Source organism: Haliotis rufescens, unplaced genomic scaffold, assembly GCF_023055435.1.
Source record: "Haliotis rufescens isolate VD_foot unplaced genomic scaffold, xgHalRufe1.0.p SCAF_6, whole genome shotgun sequence".
NCBI lineage: Eukaryota > Metazoa > Mollusca > Gastropoda > Lepetellida > Haliotidae > Haliotis > Haliotis rufescens.
The window spans coordinates 27,295,784-27,314,425 of NW_025964334.1; the positions used below are offsets into that span (position 1 = coordinate 27,295,784).

The 18,642-nt window shown below is 38.9% G+C and overlaps 1 protein-coding gene across 3 annotated transcripts in view; it reads left to right on the plus strand.

The window, feature by feature from the left end:
• LOC124127803 overlaps positions 1-18,642 on the plus strand; it is a 71,141-nt gene that overhangs the window by 37,924 nt on the left and 14,575 nt on the right. For all 3 annotated transcript variants that reach the window (XM_048385859.1, XM_048385861.1, XM_048385860.1), the window contains 9 exons: positions 452-524; positions 943-1,067; positions 1,246-1,312; positions 1,654-1,775; positions 4,715-4,775; positions 5,294-5,415; positions 15,714-15,780; positions 17,119-17,237; positions 17,718-17,793. In XM_048385859.1, the coding sequence (XP_048241816.1) occupies positions 452-524; positions 943-1,067; positions 1,246-1,312; positions 1,654-1,775; positions 4,715-4,775; positions 5,294-5,415; positions 15,714-15,780; positions 17,119-17,237; positions 17,718-17,793 (832 nt within the window). The remainder of the gene's footprint in view (positions 1-451; positions 525-942; positions 1,068-1,245; positions 1,313-1,653; positions 1,776-4,714; positions 4,776-5,293; positions 5,416-15,713; positions 15,781-17,118; positions 17,238-17,717; positions 17,794-18,642) is intronic.

An 18,642-nucleotide genomic window follows, 5' to 3' on the forward strand; every position in this document is an offset into this window, starting at 1 on the left:
ATTTGTCGAATGACGTCAAGAATTTTCAGCTGTAACATTGACCTAGTGTGACGTAATTTCGACCTTACGCCACAATAAGATTCGAATGACGTCAGCTAAGCCTTTTGAATGACGGAAACAATAACCTGGTGCACGAGAAGTGATGTTTGTGCCAGTGCACATACGATTTTTATTAACTCTGTTATGTCTAACCCTATAGGTAATAGATATTGAATATATGACCTGACTAAAGCTTCCGCGATACATGTTTTGGCGTTAATGAATTTTGAAAACTACGTTTCAGTTGATTCTTCTCCTCGATTTTCTATGCATCACAAGGACAAAAGAATATTTGAAGTATGATCAATCTTCACAAGCATTATTTATGGCATTGTGAATCTTTATGTTTTTTCCTAACCATGGTCACTTTTCAAAGTATAACATTTAACATTACACATCTGTTGTTTTTCAGCTTTGACTACAACGTGTTTATGTGAAATAGACTATGCATCGACTGTCATCGACGATGACACTAAAAAGTGCAGGTATGTATGATTTAGAGTATCCTTATATAAGAATAGCAACGTGAAATCATAAGAGAGATCATTTTGCCGGCAGGCCATAATGTTGATAAGCCGACAAACATACTGTTACATATATAATACAAATTAAGGACTATGTTTGTTTGTTGTTTAACGCCGAACTCTGCAACGTCCAAGCTATATGACGGCGGTCTGTATATAGACAATCCATCATGAGCATCGATATATGCAATTGGGATATGATGACATGCATCAGCGATCCTGTCTACTCTTAAGACAAGTATGGGTTGCTGAAAATTATTTCTACCCCGTATCTTCACGGGGTAAGGCGGAGTGTGCCATAGGTAGCAACAATACATACCTCAGTATACAATTATGAATCAGAATATTACTTACAACATTATAATCACGTAATTTACAGCGCTCTGAAGACCAACTTGGACTGTGTTATAAAGTCATCAACTGCATCGTGTGATGGAACGGCTCGTCACACCTATGCCGGTAGTATTAAGAGCGCTATGGATGGTACAATAGGCTGCCCTGCCAGTAAGTAGTAGTGCCTCGCTATCACTCACTGTCTCTCTTTGTCGCTATCATTATCTATCTCTCCAACTATTGTTGATGATCTACGACGGGACAAATAGTGTCATTCCAGTTTATCCATGTTCCCAGTTTCTCTGCTTCTATGTCACCAGTTATTATCGAGTTTCTTGTCTTGTTTCAGCTTATGCAAGTGCCGGAATTTGTAAAGATTGTGTGATTCCTTTTGCCCCAGCAGCAACAACATGCACGTAAGTCCTGCACACGTGTTTATATTGAATACGTTTATATATATTGAATGTATATAAGGGTTGAATATGCAACTATACATTGGTTTCATTCGTTTGTATATAATAAGACGAGCGCCTTCCTTTTTTGAATAACATAAAGCATTTGGTGAAAAACGTACGTGGACTCAGTGCTACTAACCTTTGATCATTGCAGTAAACAATTTCATGAAATGAAGCACAATGCCTTTGGCATACAGCATCAAGTGTTGACTGCTTTAACGTATTAATCATGTGTGACGACCATTACTTCCTAGGTGTAAGGACGCAAGGTATGAGACACGCTGATGTTTTTTTCATTGCAGTACACTAGGGACTTATTACCAGTGCCTGTACGATACGACAGATACTACCGGATGCGGGGGTTCTAAGACCATCAAAACACTGGTTGAGGACCAGGCAACGCATGAAACAGATTTAACGTGCAGTGAGTTCAATTGTATCTTGTTGATGTCGACTGAATTAAGTTTACTCTTTTTCGATTTGATGGGTTTTAGATAAGATACAAATTAGACCCTGGAGAGCTGATCGGTGTAGATAAATACAGATTAACTTTGGAGAGCTGGTGTGTGAAGATAACATGCAAATTAAAGTTTGAAGAGCTGGCGGGTAAAGATAGAATACGGGTAAAACCTTTTGCGAGCTGGTAGGCATATATAAACCACAGATGACCTTTTTGGACAGCTGGTGTGTGAGGATAAAATACAGGTAAACCTTTGAGATTTGACGGTTAAAGATAAAATACAGGTAAACCTTTGAGATTTGACTGTTAAAGATGAAATACAGGTAAACCTTTGAGATTTGACGGTTAAAGATAAAATACAGGTAAACCTTTGAGATTTGACGGTTAAAGATAAAATACAGATAACCTTTGAGATTTGACGGTTAAAGATAAAATACAGGTCAACCTTTGAGATTTGACTGTTAAAGATAAAATACAGGTAAACCTTTGAGATTTGACGGTTAAAGATAAAATACAGGTAAACCTTTGAGATTTGACGGTTAAAGATAAAAGACAGGTAAACCTTTGAGATTTGACGGTTAAAGATAAAATACAGGTAAACCTTGTAGAGCTGACGGGTAAAAAAGATGAACCTTTGAAGAGCTGGTGTGAGAAGATAAAATACAGTCAAATCTTGGAGAGCTGGTAGGCACTTATAAAATGTATGAACCTTTGGAGAGCTGGTGGGTTAAGATACAATTCTGGTTATATCTTGGAGAGTTGGTAGGTGTAGGTAAAGTCCTGGTTAATCTTGGAGAGTTGGTAGGTGTAGGTAAAATCATTGTTTAATCTTGGAGAGCTGGTAGGTGTAGGTAAAGTCCTTGTTAATCTTGGAGAGTTGGTAGCTGGAGGTATAATCCTGGTTAAATCTTGGAGAGTTGGTAGGTGTAGGTAAAATCCTGGTTAATCTTGGAGAGTTGGTAGGTGTAGATAAAGTCCTGGTTAATTCTTGGAGAGTTTGTAGATGTAGGTAAAATCCTGGTTTAATCTGGGAGAGTTGGTAGCTGGAGGTATAATCCTGGTTAAATCTTGGAGAGTTTGTAGGTGTAGGTAGAATCCTGGTTAAATCTTGGAGAGTTGGTAGTTGTAGGTAAAATCCTGGTTAAATCTGGGAGAGTTGGTAACTGTAGGCAAAAACATTGTTAAATCTTGGAGAGTTGGTAGGTGTAGGTAAAATCTTGGTTAAATCTTGGAGAGTTGGTAGCTGTGGGTAAAATCCTTGTTAAATCTGGGAGAGTTGGTAGCTGTAGGTAAAATCCTGGTTAATCTTGGAGAGTTGGTAGCTGGAGATATAATCCTGGTTAAATCTTGGAGAGCTGGTAGGTGTAGATAAAGTCTTGGTTAAATCTTGGAGAGTTTATAGGTGTAGGTAAAATCATGGTTTAATCTGGGAGAGTTGGTGGCTGGAGGTATAATCCTAGTTAAATCTTGGAGAGTTGGTTACTGTAGGTAGAATCCTGGTTTATCTTGGAGAGTTGGTAGGTGTAGGTAAAATCCTGGTTAATCTTGGAGAGGTGGTAACTGTAGGTAAAATCCTGGTTAATCTTGGAGAGTTGGTAACTGTAGCTAAAATCCTGGTTAAATCTTGGAGAGTTTGTAGGTGTAGGTAAAATCCTGGTTAAATCTGGGAGAGTTGGTAACTGTAGGTAAAATATTGGTTAATCTTGGAGAGTTGGTAGCTGTAGTTAAAATCCTGGTTAATCTTGGAGAGTTGGTAGCTGTAGGTAAAATCCTGGTTAATCTTTGAGAGTTGGTAGGTGTAGGTACATTAAATGCTGATAAGTGCTACTGTTAATACTCAACATTTCTGTGATTAAATTTGGAGATGAACACACTGTTGCTTTCAGAGTAGAGCGATGCCATCTGTAGATTTGACTGAATAGAATAACATCACACGACAAGACATTACACATACATAAACCTGCAATCAAATATACTTCTCACATAGTTCTACATTGAAAATAAAAAATATCTACCATGACAAAATTCATTACGAATCTTTTGGTGTACACGAAGATAATAAGGGAAGATGGATGTGTCGACGTGGTGCTTTGTGTTGGCTGCTGATGTGAATTACAGAATCATCGTTGATCATCTAACCAATAGATGTGTCTTTATTATCAGACTTTTGTTTTTCATATCTCTTGACAAGAAAATCACAAATTATTCACACTACACGAATTGTTCTCATGCATGTTCAAGTTCCAGTTATATCTTCTACGCTTCTGCCTTCTTTACTCACACACATTGATTACATGTAGATAAAAAAAAATGTGTCAGTTCGATTAGCCTTTGATCTTCACCACACGCCAATATTCTGGCATCAGCAGAATATCTTCACAGAGAGCACCTCAGCAACCGTGACGTCACAGTCCGAGAAGCGTCAATTTTCAATCTCAAAACTATCCCTGAAAGCATGTGACACGCACGTTGTACATTTTCATCACGTTTTCTGTCCAAAGTGTAGGAAGGGCAGATCAGAATTTGTAATCTATATTTGAACCTGTTTACCAACCACGAGGAACGCATATTTGTGAAATATTCGGTAATGCGTGCGTCAAATTGACTCTATTGTCATGGGTGTTATTTTTTATTTGAAACCATAGATTAACCTATCAGAATATTTGTTTTCAATGGACATGTGTGAATCAATAATTTCCTCATTTGTAGTGTTGGGTACCGCCGGGACATGATTTCGTGGTACAAGGGGCGGAGGGGAAGCCAATTGGTTATAGCGTTTGCTCGTCACGCCGGGATATTGCTAGAGTATTGTTAAAAACGGTTAAAAAACCGACCCACTCACTAAATGTGCTACAAGCTTGATCTAACATATCGTCTATAATCTCATATGTATTCGATTTCAGCCCTTGAAGACGTGTGCCAATGTCAGGTCAACTTCATGAAGTCGTCATCTGTCCTGTGCGAGTGAGTATTTTCCCCTCTTTCTAGGGATAAAAAAGTATAGAAAACAGACATGGAAATTATGTAATTAATTTTGACATGACAATGACTCGATTTGTATGGTAAATATGACGTTGTGGTGTTGTTGTGTTCTTGTTAATTTTACTATTTAAAAGTGTTTGCCTTTTAAATGAATCGAATGAAATTTTAGGGAATAATGTTGGCGGTAGTGTATATCAATATAAAGTGTGCTATACACGGAATTATACCCAGAGATAATTATCAGTCCCACTGTATTTATCATTGTGCCAGTAGCTTCAGATGCAAAGATTGACACATCTTTGCAAAATAATATTAAATGACGTTATTATTTCTTAAATGATATTTTAACACATTAAACACCACTGTGATTAAGTTCGGGCAAATAAAGCATTTTGGTTTTATGGTAGACAGATAAGATCAAATTTAGAAATTAGTTCAACCGATGAAAGACTATTAATTCATTCATGAGTATTAGCTGAAGTATTTGTGACTTGATACAGTTCTCTGAAAGTAGTGATGAACTGCCTTTGGGCGTGCTCCTCTACAGCCTGTGATGGAACTGCCAAGAGACACAGCGTGGCCACAACAGCTAATGCTAAAATAGATCCAACTTGTACAGGCTGTGAGTATAAATCATCGGCATTAGGCATAAAAATACTGTGATGCCAGTACGTAGTCGTGTCCGTTGAAGGAACTATTAAGCTAACACAAAATGAGAGGTGACAATGCTGGTAGTTGTAGACACTATTAAGTGAACACAAAATGATAGGTGACAATGCTTGTAGTTGTAGACACTATTAAGTGAACACAAAATGAGAGGTGACAATGCTGGTAGTTGAAGACACTATTAAGTGAACACAAAATGAGAGGTGACAATGCTGTTAGTTGTAAACACTATTAAGTGAACACAAAATGGGAGGTGACAATGCTGGTAGTTGTAGACACGTTTAAGTGAACACAAAATTATTGGTGACAATGCTGGCAGTTGTAGACACTATTAAGTGAACACAAAATTATTGGTGACAATGCTGGTAGTTGTAGACACTATTCAGTCAACACAAAATTATTGGTGACAATGCTGGTAGTTATCGACACTATTTAGTGAACACAAAATGTATGGTGACAATGCTGGTAGTTGTAGACACTATTAAGTGAACACAAAATGGGAGGTGACAATGCTGGTAGTTGTAGACACAATTAAGTGAACACAAAATATATTGGACTCGAAACCACGATGACAGGTTTCTGGCACGCCTTGTTGAGGGACGCTACCTGCGAAGCCCTTGACGATTGAGGAAGCATATCCACTATGTAAATTATGACAATGCTCGTAGTTATCGACACTATTAAGTCAACACAAAATGAGAGGTAACAATGCTGATAGTTGTTGACACTATTAAGTCAACACAAAATGGTTGGTGACAATGCTGGTAGTTGGAGACACTATTAAGTGAACACAAAATGGGAGGTGACAATGCTGGTAGTTATCGACACTATTAAGTCAACACAAAATGAGAGGTAACAATGCTGATAGTTGTAGACACTATTAAGTTAACACAATATGAATTGTGACAATGCTGATAGTTGTAGACACTATTAAGTGAACACAAAATGAATTGTGACAATGCTGGTAGTTGTAGACATAATTAAGTGAACACACAATGACAGGTGACAATGCTGGTAGTTGTAAACACTATTAAGTCAACACAAAATGACAGGTGACAATGCTGGTAGTTGTAGACACTATTAAGTCAACACAAAATGACAGGTGACAATGCTGGTAGTTGTTGACACTATTAAGTCAACACAAAATGACAGGTGACAATGCTGGTAGTTGTAGACACAATTAAGTGAACACAAAATATATTGGATTCGAAACCACGATGACAGGTTTCTGGCACGCCTTGTTGAGGGACGCTACCTGCGGAGCCCTTGACGATTGAGGCCATATATATGTGTGAGAAACTATTCAGGTAAATTAAGATCAGAGCTGACTATATGCTGTCGGGGAGTAGCTATTTCCGTTGTAGAAATTATTACGGTAACATAAGATGAGAGCTGACTATGTGCTGTCAGTGAGTAGCTATATCCATAGAAGAAACTACAGTATTGAGGTAGCATAAGATGAGAGCTGACTATATGCTGTCAGTGAGTAGCTATATCCATGGAAGAAACTACAGTATTGAGGTAGCATAAGATGAGAGCTGACTATGTGCTGTCAGTGAGTAGCTATATCCATAGAAGAAACTACAGTATTGAGGTAACATAAGATGAGAGTTGACTTTATGCTGTGAGTGAGTAGCTATATCCATGGAAGAAACTACAGTATTGAGGTTACATAAGATGAGAGTTGACTTTATGCTGTGAGTGAGTAGCTATATCCATGGAAGAAACTACAGTATTGAGGTTACATAAGATGAGAGTTGACTTTATGCTGTGAGTGAGTAGCTATATCCATAGAAGAAACTACAGTATTGAGGTTACATAAGATGAGAGTTGACTTTATGCTGTGAGTGAGTAGCTATATCCATGGAAGAAACTACAGTATTGAGGTAACATAAGATGAGAGTTGACTTTATGCTGTGAGTGAGTAGCTATATCCATGGAAGAAACTACAGTATTGAGGTTACATAAGATGAGAGTTGACTTTATGCTGTGAGTGAGTAGCTATATCCATAGAAGAAACTACAGTATTGAGGTAACATAAGATGAGAGTTGACTTTATGCTGTGAGTGAGTAGCTATATCCATGGAAGAAACTACAGTATTGAGGTAACATAAGATGAGAGCTGACTATGTGCTGTCAGTGAGTAGCTATATGCATGGAAGAAACTACAGTATTGAGGTTACATAAGATGAGAGCTGACTATATGCTGTCAGTGAGTAGCTATATGCATGGAAGAAACTACAGTATTCAGGTAAATTAAGATGAGAGCTGACTATATGCTGTCAGTGAGTAGCTATATCCATAGAAGAAACTACAGTATTGAGGTAGCATAAGATGAGAGCTGACTATATGCTGTCGGGGAGTAGCTATATCCATGGAAGAAACTATTGAGGTAACATAAGATGAGAGCTGACTATATGCTGTCAGTGAGTAGCTATATCCATGGAAGAAACTACAGTATTGAGGTAACATAAGATGAGAGCTGACTATATGCTGTCAGTGAGTAGCTATATCCATGGAAGAAACTACAGTATTGAGGTAACATGAGATGAGAGCTGACTATGTGCTGTCAGTGAGTAGCTATATGCATGGAAGAAACTACAGTATTGAGGTTACATAAGATGAGAGCTGACTATATGCTGTGAGTGAGTAGCTATATCCATGGAAGAAACTACAGTATTGAGGTAGCATAAGATGAGAGCTGACTATATGCTGTCAGTGAGTAGCTATATCCATGGAAGAAACTATTGAGGTAACATAAGATGAGAGCTGACTATATGCTGTCAGTGAGTAGCTATATCCATGGAAGAAACTACAGTATTGAGGTTACATAAGATGAGAGCTGACTATGTGCTGTCAGTGAGTAGCTATATGCATGGAAGAAACTACAGTATTGAGGTAGCATAAGATGAGAGCTGACTATATGCTGTCAGTGAGTAGCTATATGCATGGAAGAAACTACAGTATTGAGGTTACATAAGATGAGAGCTGACTATATGCTGTCAGTGAGTAGCTATATGCATGGAAGAAACTACAGTATTCAGGTAAATTAAGATGAGAGCTGACTATATGCTGTCAGTGAGTAGCTATATCCATAGAAGAAACTACAGTATTGAGGTAGCATAAGATGAGAGCTGACTATATGCTGTCGGGGAGTAGCTATATCCATGGAAGAAACTATTGAGGTAACATAAGATGAGAGCTGACTATATGCTGTCAGTGAGTAGCTATATCCATGGAAGAAACTACAGTATTGAGGTAACATAAGATGAGAGCTGACTATATGCTGTCAGTGAGTAGCTATATCCATGGAAGAAACTACAGTATTGAGGTAACATGAGATGAGAGCTGACTATGTGCTGTCAGTGAGTAGCTATATGCATGGAAGAAACTACAGTATTGAGGTTACATAAGATGAGAGCTGACTATATGCTGTCAGTGAGTAGCTATATCCATGGAAGAAACTACAGTATTGAGGTAGCATAAGATGAGAGCTGACTATATGCTGTCAGTGAGTAGCTATATCCATGGAAGATACTACAGTATTGAGGTAACATAAGATGAGAGCTGACTATGTGCTGTCAGTGAGTAGCTATATGCATGGAAGAAACTACAGTATTGAGGTTACATAAGATGAGAGCTGACTATATGCTGTCAGTGAGTAGCTATATGCATGGAAGAAACTACAGTATTCAGGTAAATTAAGATGAGAGCTGACTATATGCTGTCAGTGAGTAGCTATATCCATAGAAGAAACTACAGTATTGAGGTAGCATAAGATGAGAGCTGACTATATGCTGTCAGTAAGTAGCTATATCCATGGAAGAAACTACAGTATTGAGGTAACATAAGATGAGAGCTGACTATATGCTGTCAGTGAGTAGCTATATCCATGGAAGAAACTACAGTATTGAGGTAACATAAGATGAGAGCTGACTACATGCTGTCAGTGAGTAGCTATATCCATGGAAGAAACTACAGTATTGAGGTAACATAAGATGAGAGCTGACTATATGCTGTCAGTGAGTAGCTATATCCATGGAAGAAACTACAGTATTGAGGTAACATAAGATGAGAGCTGACTATATCCTGTCAGTGAGTAGCTATATCCATAGAAGAAACTACAGTATTGAGCTAACATAAGATGAGAGCTGACTATATGCTGTCAGTGAGTAGCTATATCATGGAAGAAACTACAGTATTGAGGTTACATAAGATGAGAGCTGACTATATCCTGTCAGTGAGTAGCTATATCCATGGAAGAAACTACAGTATTGAGGTTACATAAGATGAGAGCTGACTATGTGCTGTTAGTGGGTAGCTATATGCATGGAAGAAACTACAGTATTGAGGTAGCATAAGATGAGAGCTGACTATATCCTGTCAGTGAGTAGCTATATCCATGTAAGAAACTACAGTATTGAGGTAACATAAGATGATAGCTGACTATATGCTGTCAGTGAGTAGCTATATGCATGGAAGAAACTACAGTATTGAGGTTACATAAGATGAGAGCTGACTATATGCTGTCAGTGAGTAGCTATATCCATAGAAGAAACTACAGTATTGAGGTTACATAAGATGAGAGCTGACTATATGCTGTCAGTGAGTAGCTATATCCATGGAAGAAACTACAGTATTGAGGTTACATAAGATGAGAGCTGACTATATGCTGTCAGTGAGTAGCTATATCCATGGAAGAAACTACAGTATTGAGGTAACATAAGATGATAGCTGACTATATGCTGTCAGTGAGTAGTTATATGCATGGAAGAAACTACAGTATTGAGGTAACATAAGATGAGAGCTGACTATATGCTGTCGGGGAGTAGCTATATCCATGGAAGAAACTACAGTATTGAGGTAACATACGATGAGAGCTGACTATATCCTGTCAGTGAGTAGCTATATCCATGGAAGAAACTACAGTATTGAGGTTACATAAGATGAGAGCTGACTATATGCTGTCAGTGAGTAGCTATATCCATGGAAGAAACTACAGTATTGAGGTAACATAAGATGAGAGCTGACTATATCCTGTCAGTGAGTAGCTATATCCATGGAAGAAACTACAGTATTGAGGTTACATAAGATGAGAGCTGACTATATGCTGTCGGGGAGTAGCCATATCCATGGAAGAAACTACAGTATTGAGGTAACATATGATGAGAGCTGACTATATCCTGTCAGTGAGTAGCTATATCCATGGAAGAAACTACAGTATTGAGGTTACATAAGATGAGAGCTGACTATATGCTGTCGGGGAGTAGCCATATCCATGGAAGAAACTACAGTATTGAGGTAACATATGATGAGAGCTGACTATATCCTGTCAGTGAGTAGCTATATGCATGAAAGAAACTACAGTATTGAGGTTACATAAGATGAGAGCTGACTATATGCTGTCGGGGAGTAGCCATATCCATGGAAGAAACTACAGTATTGAGGTTACATAAGATGAGAGTTGACTTTATGCTGTGAGTGAGTAGCTATATCCATGGAAGAAACTACAGTATTGAGGTTACATAAGATGAGAGTTGACTTTATGCTGTGAGTGAGTAGCTATATCCATGGAAGAAACTACAGTATTGAGGTAGCATAAGATGAGAGCTTACTATATGCTGTCAGTGAGTAGCTATATCCATAGAAGAAACTACAGTATTGAGGTAACATAAGATGAGAGCTGACTATATGCTGTCGGTGAGTAGCTATATCCATGGAAGAAACTACAGTATTGAGGTAACATACGATGAGAGCTGACTATATGCTGTCAGTGAGTAGCTATATCCATGGAAGAAACTATTGAGGTAACAAACGATGAGAGCTGACTATATGCTGTCAGTGAGTAGCTATATCCATGTAAGAAACTATTGAGGTAACATACGATGAGAGCTGACTATATGCTGTCAGTGAGTAGCTATATCCATGGAAGAAACTACAGTATTGAGGTAACATAAGATGAGAGCTGACTATATGCTGTCAGTGAGTAGCTATATCCATGGAAGACATTACAGTATTGAGGTTACATAAGATGAGAGCTGACTATATCCTGTCAGTGAGTAGCTATATCCATGGAAGAAACTACAGTATTGAGGTAACATAAGATGAGAGCTGACTATGTGCTGTCAGTGAGTAGCTATATCCATGGAAGAAACTTCAGTATTGAGGTTACATAAGATGAGAGCTAACTATGTGCTGTCAGTGGGTAGCTATATCCATAGAACAAACTACAGTATTGAGGTAACATAAGATGAGAGCTGACTATATGCTGTCGGGGAGTAGCTATATCCATGGAAGAAACTATTGAGGTAACATACGATGAGAGCTGACTATATGCTGTCAGTGAGTAGCTATATCCATGGAAGAAACTACAGTATTGAGCTAACATAAGATGAGAGCTGACTATATGCTGTCAGTGAGTAGCTATATCCATGGAAGACATTACAGTATTGAGGTTACATAAGATGAGAGCTGACTATGTGCTGTTAGTGGGTAGCTATATCCATGGAAGAAACTACAGTATTGAGGTAACATAAGATGAGAGCTGACTATATGCTGTCAGTGAGTAGCTATATCCATGGAAGACATTACAGTATTGAGGTTACATAAGATGAGAGCTGACTATATCCTGTCAGTGAGTAGCTATATCCATGGAAGAAACTACAGTATTGAGGTTACATAAGATGAGAGCTGACTATGTGCTGTTAGTGGGTAGCTATATCCATGGAAGAAACTACAGTATTGAGGTTACATAAGATGAGAGCTGACTATATGCTGTCAGTGAGTAGCTATATCCATGGAAGAAACTACAGTATTGAGGTAACATAAGATGAGAGCTGACTATATGCTGTCAGTGAGTAGCTATATCCATGGAAGAAACTACAGTATTGAGGTTACATAAGATGAGAGCTGACTATATGCTGTCAGTGAGTAGCTATATCCATGGAAGAAACTACAGTATTGAGGTAACATAAGATGAGAGCTGACTATATGCTGTCAGTGAGTAGCTATATCCATGGAAGAAACTACAGTATTGAGGTAGCATACGATGAGAGCTGACTATATGCTGTCAGTGAGTAGCTATATCCATGGAAGAAACTACAGTATTGAGGTAACATAAGATGAGAGCTGACATTATGCTGTCGGGGAGTAGCTATATGCATGGAAGAAACTACAGTATTGAGGTAACATACGATGAGAGCTGACTATATGCTGTCAGTGAGTAGCTATATCCATGGAAGAAACTATTGAGGTAACATACGATGAGAGCTGACTTTATGCTGTCAGTGAGTAGCTTTATCCATGGAAGAAACTACAGTATTGAGCTAACATAAGATGAGAGCTGACTATATGCTGTCAGTAAGTAGGTATATCCGTTGTAGGAACTATTAAGGTCACAACAGATGAGAGCCAACTGTATCTCGTTAGTGAGTAGCCTATCTCTATCTATCTATCTATGCTGTCAGTGGGTAGCTATATCCATGGAAGAAACTACAGTATTGGGGTAACATAAGATGAGAGCTGACTATATGCTGTCAGTGAGTAGCTATATCCATGGAAGAAACTATTGAGGTAACATAAGATGAGAGCTGACTATATGCTGTCAGTGAGTAGCTATATCCATGGAAGAAACTACAGTATTGAGGTAACATAAGATGAGAGCTGACTATATGCTGTCGGGGAGTAGCTATATCCATAGAAGAAACTACGGTATTGAGGTTACATAAGATGAGAGCTGACTATATCCTGTCAGTGAGTAGCTATATCCATGGAAGAAACTACAGTATTGAGGTAACATAAGTTGAGAGCTGACTATATGCTGTCAGTGAGTAGGTATATCCGTTGTAGGAACTATTAAGGTCACAACATAGGAGAGCCAGCTGTATCTCGTTAGTGAGTAGCCTATCTCTAACTATCTCTATCTCTCTATGCTGTCAGTGGGTAGCCATATCCGTTGTAGAAACTGTTATGTGATAAGTGTCCTTTTCGTAACATTCCCCAACATTCTTACAAGGGCATATTGTTGTATACAGTCAAATCCCTATCTAACTGTTATGAATTCTGTATGCACATTCCATACTTTATCATCAGGATAAAGCCAACGGATAAAATCGATATCCGTTTAGGACATATACGGACAGAGAAGCAAATATCAAAGGTCACGCAGTGACTACTTTCAGTGCTTCCAAGGCTCGCTGAATACAATGTTTGTTCCTAATACAGAATATTTACCATCCCCAAAGACACGCGCGTGATAACCTCTATATACCAACATGTAACACCCTAGAACGAACATTTGGCAATGATAATACTACTAATACATGTACTAATGCTACTACCCATTCAACAGAATATGCCATGATTCATGAAATGCAATTTTGACTGCCTTCAAGCATTATCAAAATGATCTTAAGGGAATGTCATGTATAAACAACGGCTATCCCTGTTAGAGTACTAACAACATCAATCTCTTCGTCAGGGCATTGTCATGTATTACCTATACCATCCCTTGTGTCAGGGCATTGTCATGTATTACCTATACCATCCCTTGTGTCGGGGCATTGTCATGTATTACCTGTACCATTTCTTCTGTCAGGGCATTGTCATGTATTACCTATACCATCCCTTGTGTCAGGGCATTGTCATGTATTACATATACCATCCCTTTTGCCGGGGCATTGTCGTGTATTACCTATACCATCCCTTGTGTCAGGGCATTGTCGTGTATTACCTATACCATTTCTTCTGTCAGGACATTGTCATGAATAACCTACACCATCCCTTGTGTCAGAGAACTGTCATGTTTAACCTATACCATCCCTTGTGTCAGAGCATTGTCATGTATTACCTACACCATCCCTTGTGTCAGAGAACTGTCATGTTTAACCTATACCATCCCTTGTGTCAGAGCATTGTCATGTATTACCTATACCATTTCTTCTGTCAGGGCATTGTCATGTATTACCTGTACCATCCCTTGTGTCAGAGCGTTGTCATGTATTACCTATACCATTTCTTCTGTCAGGGCATTGTCATGTATTACCTATACCATCCTTTGTGTCAGAGTATTGTCATGTATTACCTATACCATCCCTTGTGTCAGGACATTGTCATGTATTACCTTCACCATCCCTTGTGTCAGGGCTTTGTAATGAATTACCTTCACCCTTCTTTGTGTCAGGGCATTGTCATGTATTACCTATATCATCCCTTGTGTCAGGGCATTGTCATGTTTTACCTGTACCATCACTACTGTCTGGGCATTGTCATGTATTACCTATACCATTTCTCCTGTCAGGGCATTGTCATGTATTACCTATACCATCCTTTGTGTCAGAGTATTGTCATGTATTACCTATACCATCCCTTGTGTCAGGACATTGTCATGTATTACCTTCACCATCCCTTGTGTCAGGGCTTTGTTATGAATTACCTTCACCCTTCTTTGTGTCAGGGCATTGTCATGTATTACCTATATCATCCCTTGTGTCAGGGCATTGACATGAATTACCTATACCATTCCTTGTGTCAGGGCATTGTCATGTTTTACCTATACCATCACTACTGTCTGGGCATTGACATGTATTACCTATACCATTCCTTGTGTCAGGGCATTGTCATGTATTACCTGTACCATCCCTTGTGTCAGGGCATTGTCATGTATTACCTATACCATCTCGTGTGTCAGGACATTGTCATGTATTACCTATACCATCCCTTGTGTCAGGCCATTGTCATGTATTACCTATACCATCCCTTCTGTTAGGGCATTGTCATATATTACCTGTACAATCCCTTGTGTAATGGCATTGTCATGTATTACCTATACCATCCCTACTGTTAGGGCATTGTCATATATTACCTGTACAATCTCTTGTGTTCTGGCATTGTCATGTATTACCTTACCATTCCTTGTGTCAGGGCACTGTCATGTACCACCTGTACCATCCCTTTTGTTGGGGCATTGCCATGTATTACCTATACCATCCCTCCTGTCAGGGCATTGGCATATATTTCCTGAAGCTCCCCTTGTGTCAGGGCATGGCCATGTATTACCTATACCATCCAATGTGTCTGAACATTGTCATGTCATGTATTTCATATGTCATCCCTTCTGTCAGGGCATGGTCATGTATTACCAATACCATCCTTTATGTCAGAGCATTTTAATGTCAGTCACTGCCAGCAATTCTTACTGTTAACCCTGGCATTACAAATGACGTTAGTCTCATCAACTGTTTCCTGTTTCTTCAGCATTGTCTGAGGTTTGCAAGTGCCAAATCGCTTACACAATAGTTGACCCGACCACCGACCACTGTGGGTGAGTATGATAATAATAATAATAATAATAATAATAATAATAATAATAATAATAATCGACCCAGACTCAGTTTTTAAAGGAGAGGCTGTCTGAACGATCAAGTTTATGCGCAGGGTGTTGAGAATATAAGCAATCCTGCAGAGTCCTTCGCTTGGATGAAGTCGTCTGGCTTGAAAAGTGAAACAGAAGGCTTTCTGTTAGCTGCTCAGGACCAGTCACTTCCGACTCGAAACCGTCAATGTGTGATTTTGCATCAAAATGTAATTATGAAATGTAGATTATGTAATGAATTTAATGAGACTGTCCAACACATTGTCAGTGGATGCCCAGCTTTGACACAAAGAACGTTTCTTAAACGACACGATGGTGTAGTTCGATCATTTTATTACCGTCTTCGCCATGCTTGTGGTTTTGACACACCCATGGTACGACCCAGAATATGTAGAGGGCGTCATTGAAAATGATAAATACAAAATTCTTTGGAATAAGCTCATTTACAGCCTCAGACGAATCCAGGCCAACAAACCTGATCTTGTCCTTTTTGATAAATCCTATGAAATCAGTTATATCATTGAATTTTCTGTCCCCTTTGACAGTAATGTGATTGACAGGATTGGGGAAAAACATGGCAAATATGCGGACCTCGCTTTCGAAATGTCACGCTTGCATCCCAAGTCCCAAGTTGTCCGACTCCCCATTGTTCTCGGTGCCTTAGGTTTGGTACTTCCCAATCTGTTGACTGACATTGGGAGAGTACCCGGGTTTGCTACCAGGAATACAGCCCTTCTGACAATCTGGGTAATGCAGAAGGCTAGGCATTCGCTGTCTGGGCTACGTGTAGAGGGGGCAAGGGCTCTGAGCTGATGATGAGCCTAACCAGTCTGACTATGCCAGGATCACCCAAACCCTCTTTGCTGCATTTTCTATTTTAATCAGTACATGGTTATAACAGTAATATTAACGTGCATGATGTATATATTTATTATGCGCCAAATCCAGACCCTAAAGCTTCCTCTAAGCCAAACATTATAACCCCGGTCAATCGGCCCTGGTGTCCGCTTGAATATCAGTCTCATCTCCATGGCGATCATACAACCTTGTGTGACTTTTGAGGTAGACTATGTGCCAGGGACCCAATACAGGTTGAAAGAGGGATCACGTTATTACAATGTGGGACCTGGCTGAGTGTATGTGATGGTAATTGGACTGCATGAGTAATGCCACTTTGCTGTTCGGGCTATCAACTGATTACTGACAGGACATAGCTGTATATATTACACAGTGTGGTGTAAAAGAACATTCACCCATTCAATATATGCAATTCGTTCGTTCTAACAGGGAGTTAAAGAAACAGTTTGCATGTCTGGAGGGGAAAACTGGAACAGGTTGTGAAACGAGTAGAACCCTGAAACTGGTGGCTGAAGGAGGGAATACAAAGTTTGGGACCGATTCTTGTGGTAAGATATATATTTATTATTGTCTGTTGTTTTATCTCCTGGTCTATTAATGTAAAACCTGGCTATATATGCATACAGACGTCAATGACAAATGGACATCGTGCAAACCGGCCATAAACTCTGTAGTATCAACTTCATTTGATATTGCTATATGTGGAAAGATATATTAATGTAAATTGTTTATTTCATATCTAAGTGTGGGGACAGCTGGTTGTGATACGACATAGACGTTAATATACTGTACAGAAACCCAGCATAATCATGTGCAGATAGACAGACTGGGCCTTAAGGAATACTAGTATTACAATAAATAAAACATATTTCACTGTCATCAAACTGCATTAAAGTGTGTATAAATATCTTTGTCTTTATAAACAACATTCCCTCCCTGTCTTATGGAGCATGAGGTGTACCTCATTTTGCTGCAAATTCACAACTACATTGTCAGCAAGTGCAGTGTTGTGTTGTGGATTATTTCAGCTGCAGGAGCAACAGCCACTTGTCAATGCCAGATAGCGTATTTGATCGCCGATGTCACTGGAGCCAACAAGTGCACGTAAGTTAACATTGGCGCGTCGCTTTACATGTTCATTGGCGGTAACATAGAGGGACAAGCTGTCATGTCTATGCCGCAGTTTATGTCTAAATGCAGAGAAATGTTTTTTAAGTGACTATCAAGTCCAGCCGCTCAACAAAATGTGTGATTCGTTCATTCTCCGAAGCTTATAAGGGCCATTTTTGGTTTAGTGGAAATGTCAAACTAGGAATATGTGTGAATGGAAAGATAATAACTGAAAACTATTTTTTCTTGGCAAATAATGATATAGTGATGTGATGTTGATTGATAGAATGCCCTAAATGAAACAGGAAATAGAATTGGAATAAACCTAGCTGCCCTTCATGAAATGTTTATAGTTGTTCGCACCTTTATATGTAAGCATCGCTACATTAATTGTTTGATCTCAGACTTTGGTATCAATGACATATCTGCCAATGCCACATAAAAATATTAAATGTCAATGCCAGAGATATAACTAACTAAATATTCGCCGAAACAGAATCCATTAGTCGTAGAAGGAAAGGTAACGGTGACAATTATATCACTGGATCTATGAAGATCAGCATTGACACCAGATGTTCGCTGAAGAAAAATCTACAAAGACTACGCATCAGTTCTGTCCAATTTTAGCTTGACTCTAAAACCTGAAGACATGTCCGTTCCTTTTTCGTACTGGATTCCAAAGCGCCATAAATACCCGACCAACGAGAAATGGATTGCTTGGTCCAGCAAGTCTACCACCAAATTCCTGTCTCAAAGATTACCCACAATCCTTAATACAATCAAGGAAGGACTTCATAGCCGCAGAAAGTAGTTTAGACAGTCGGAATTAATGCCACGTGAATT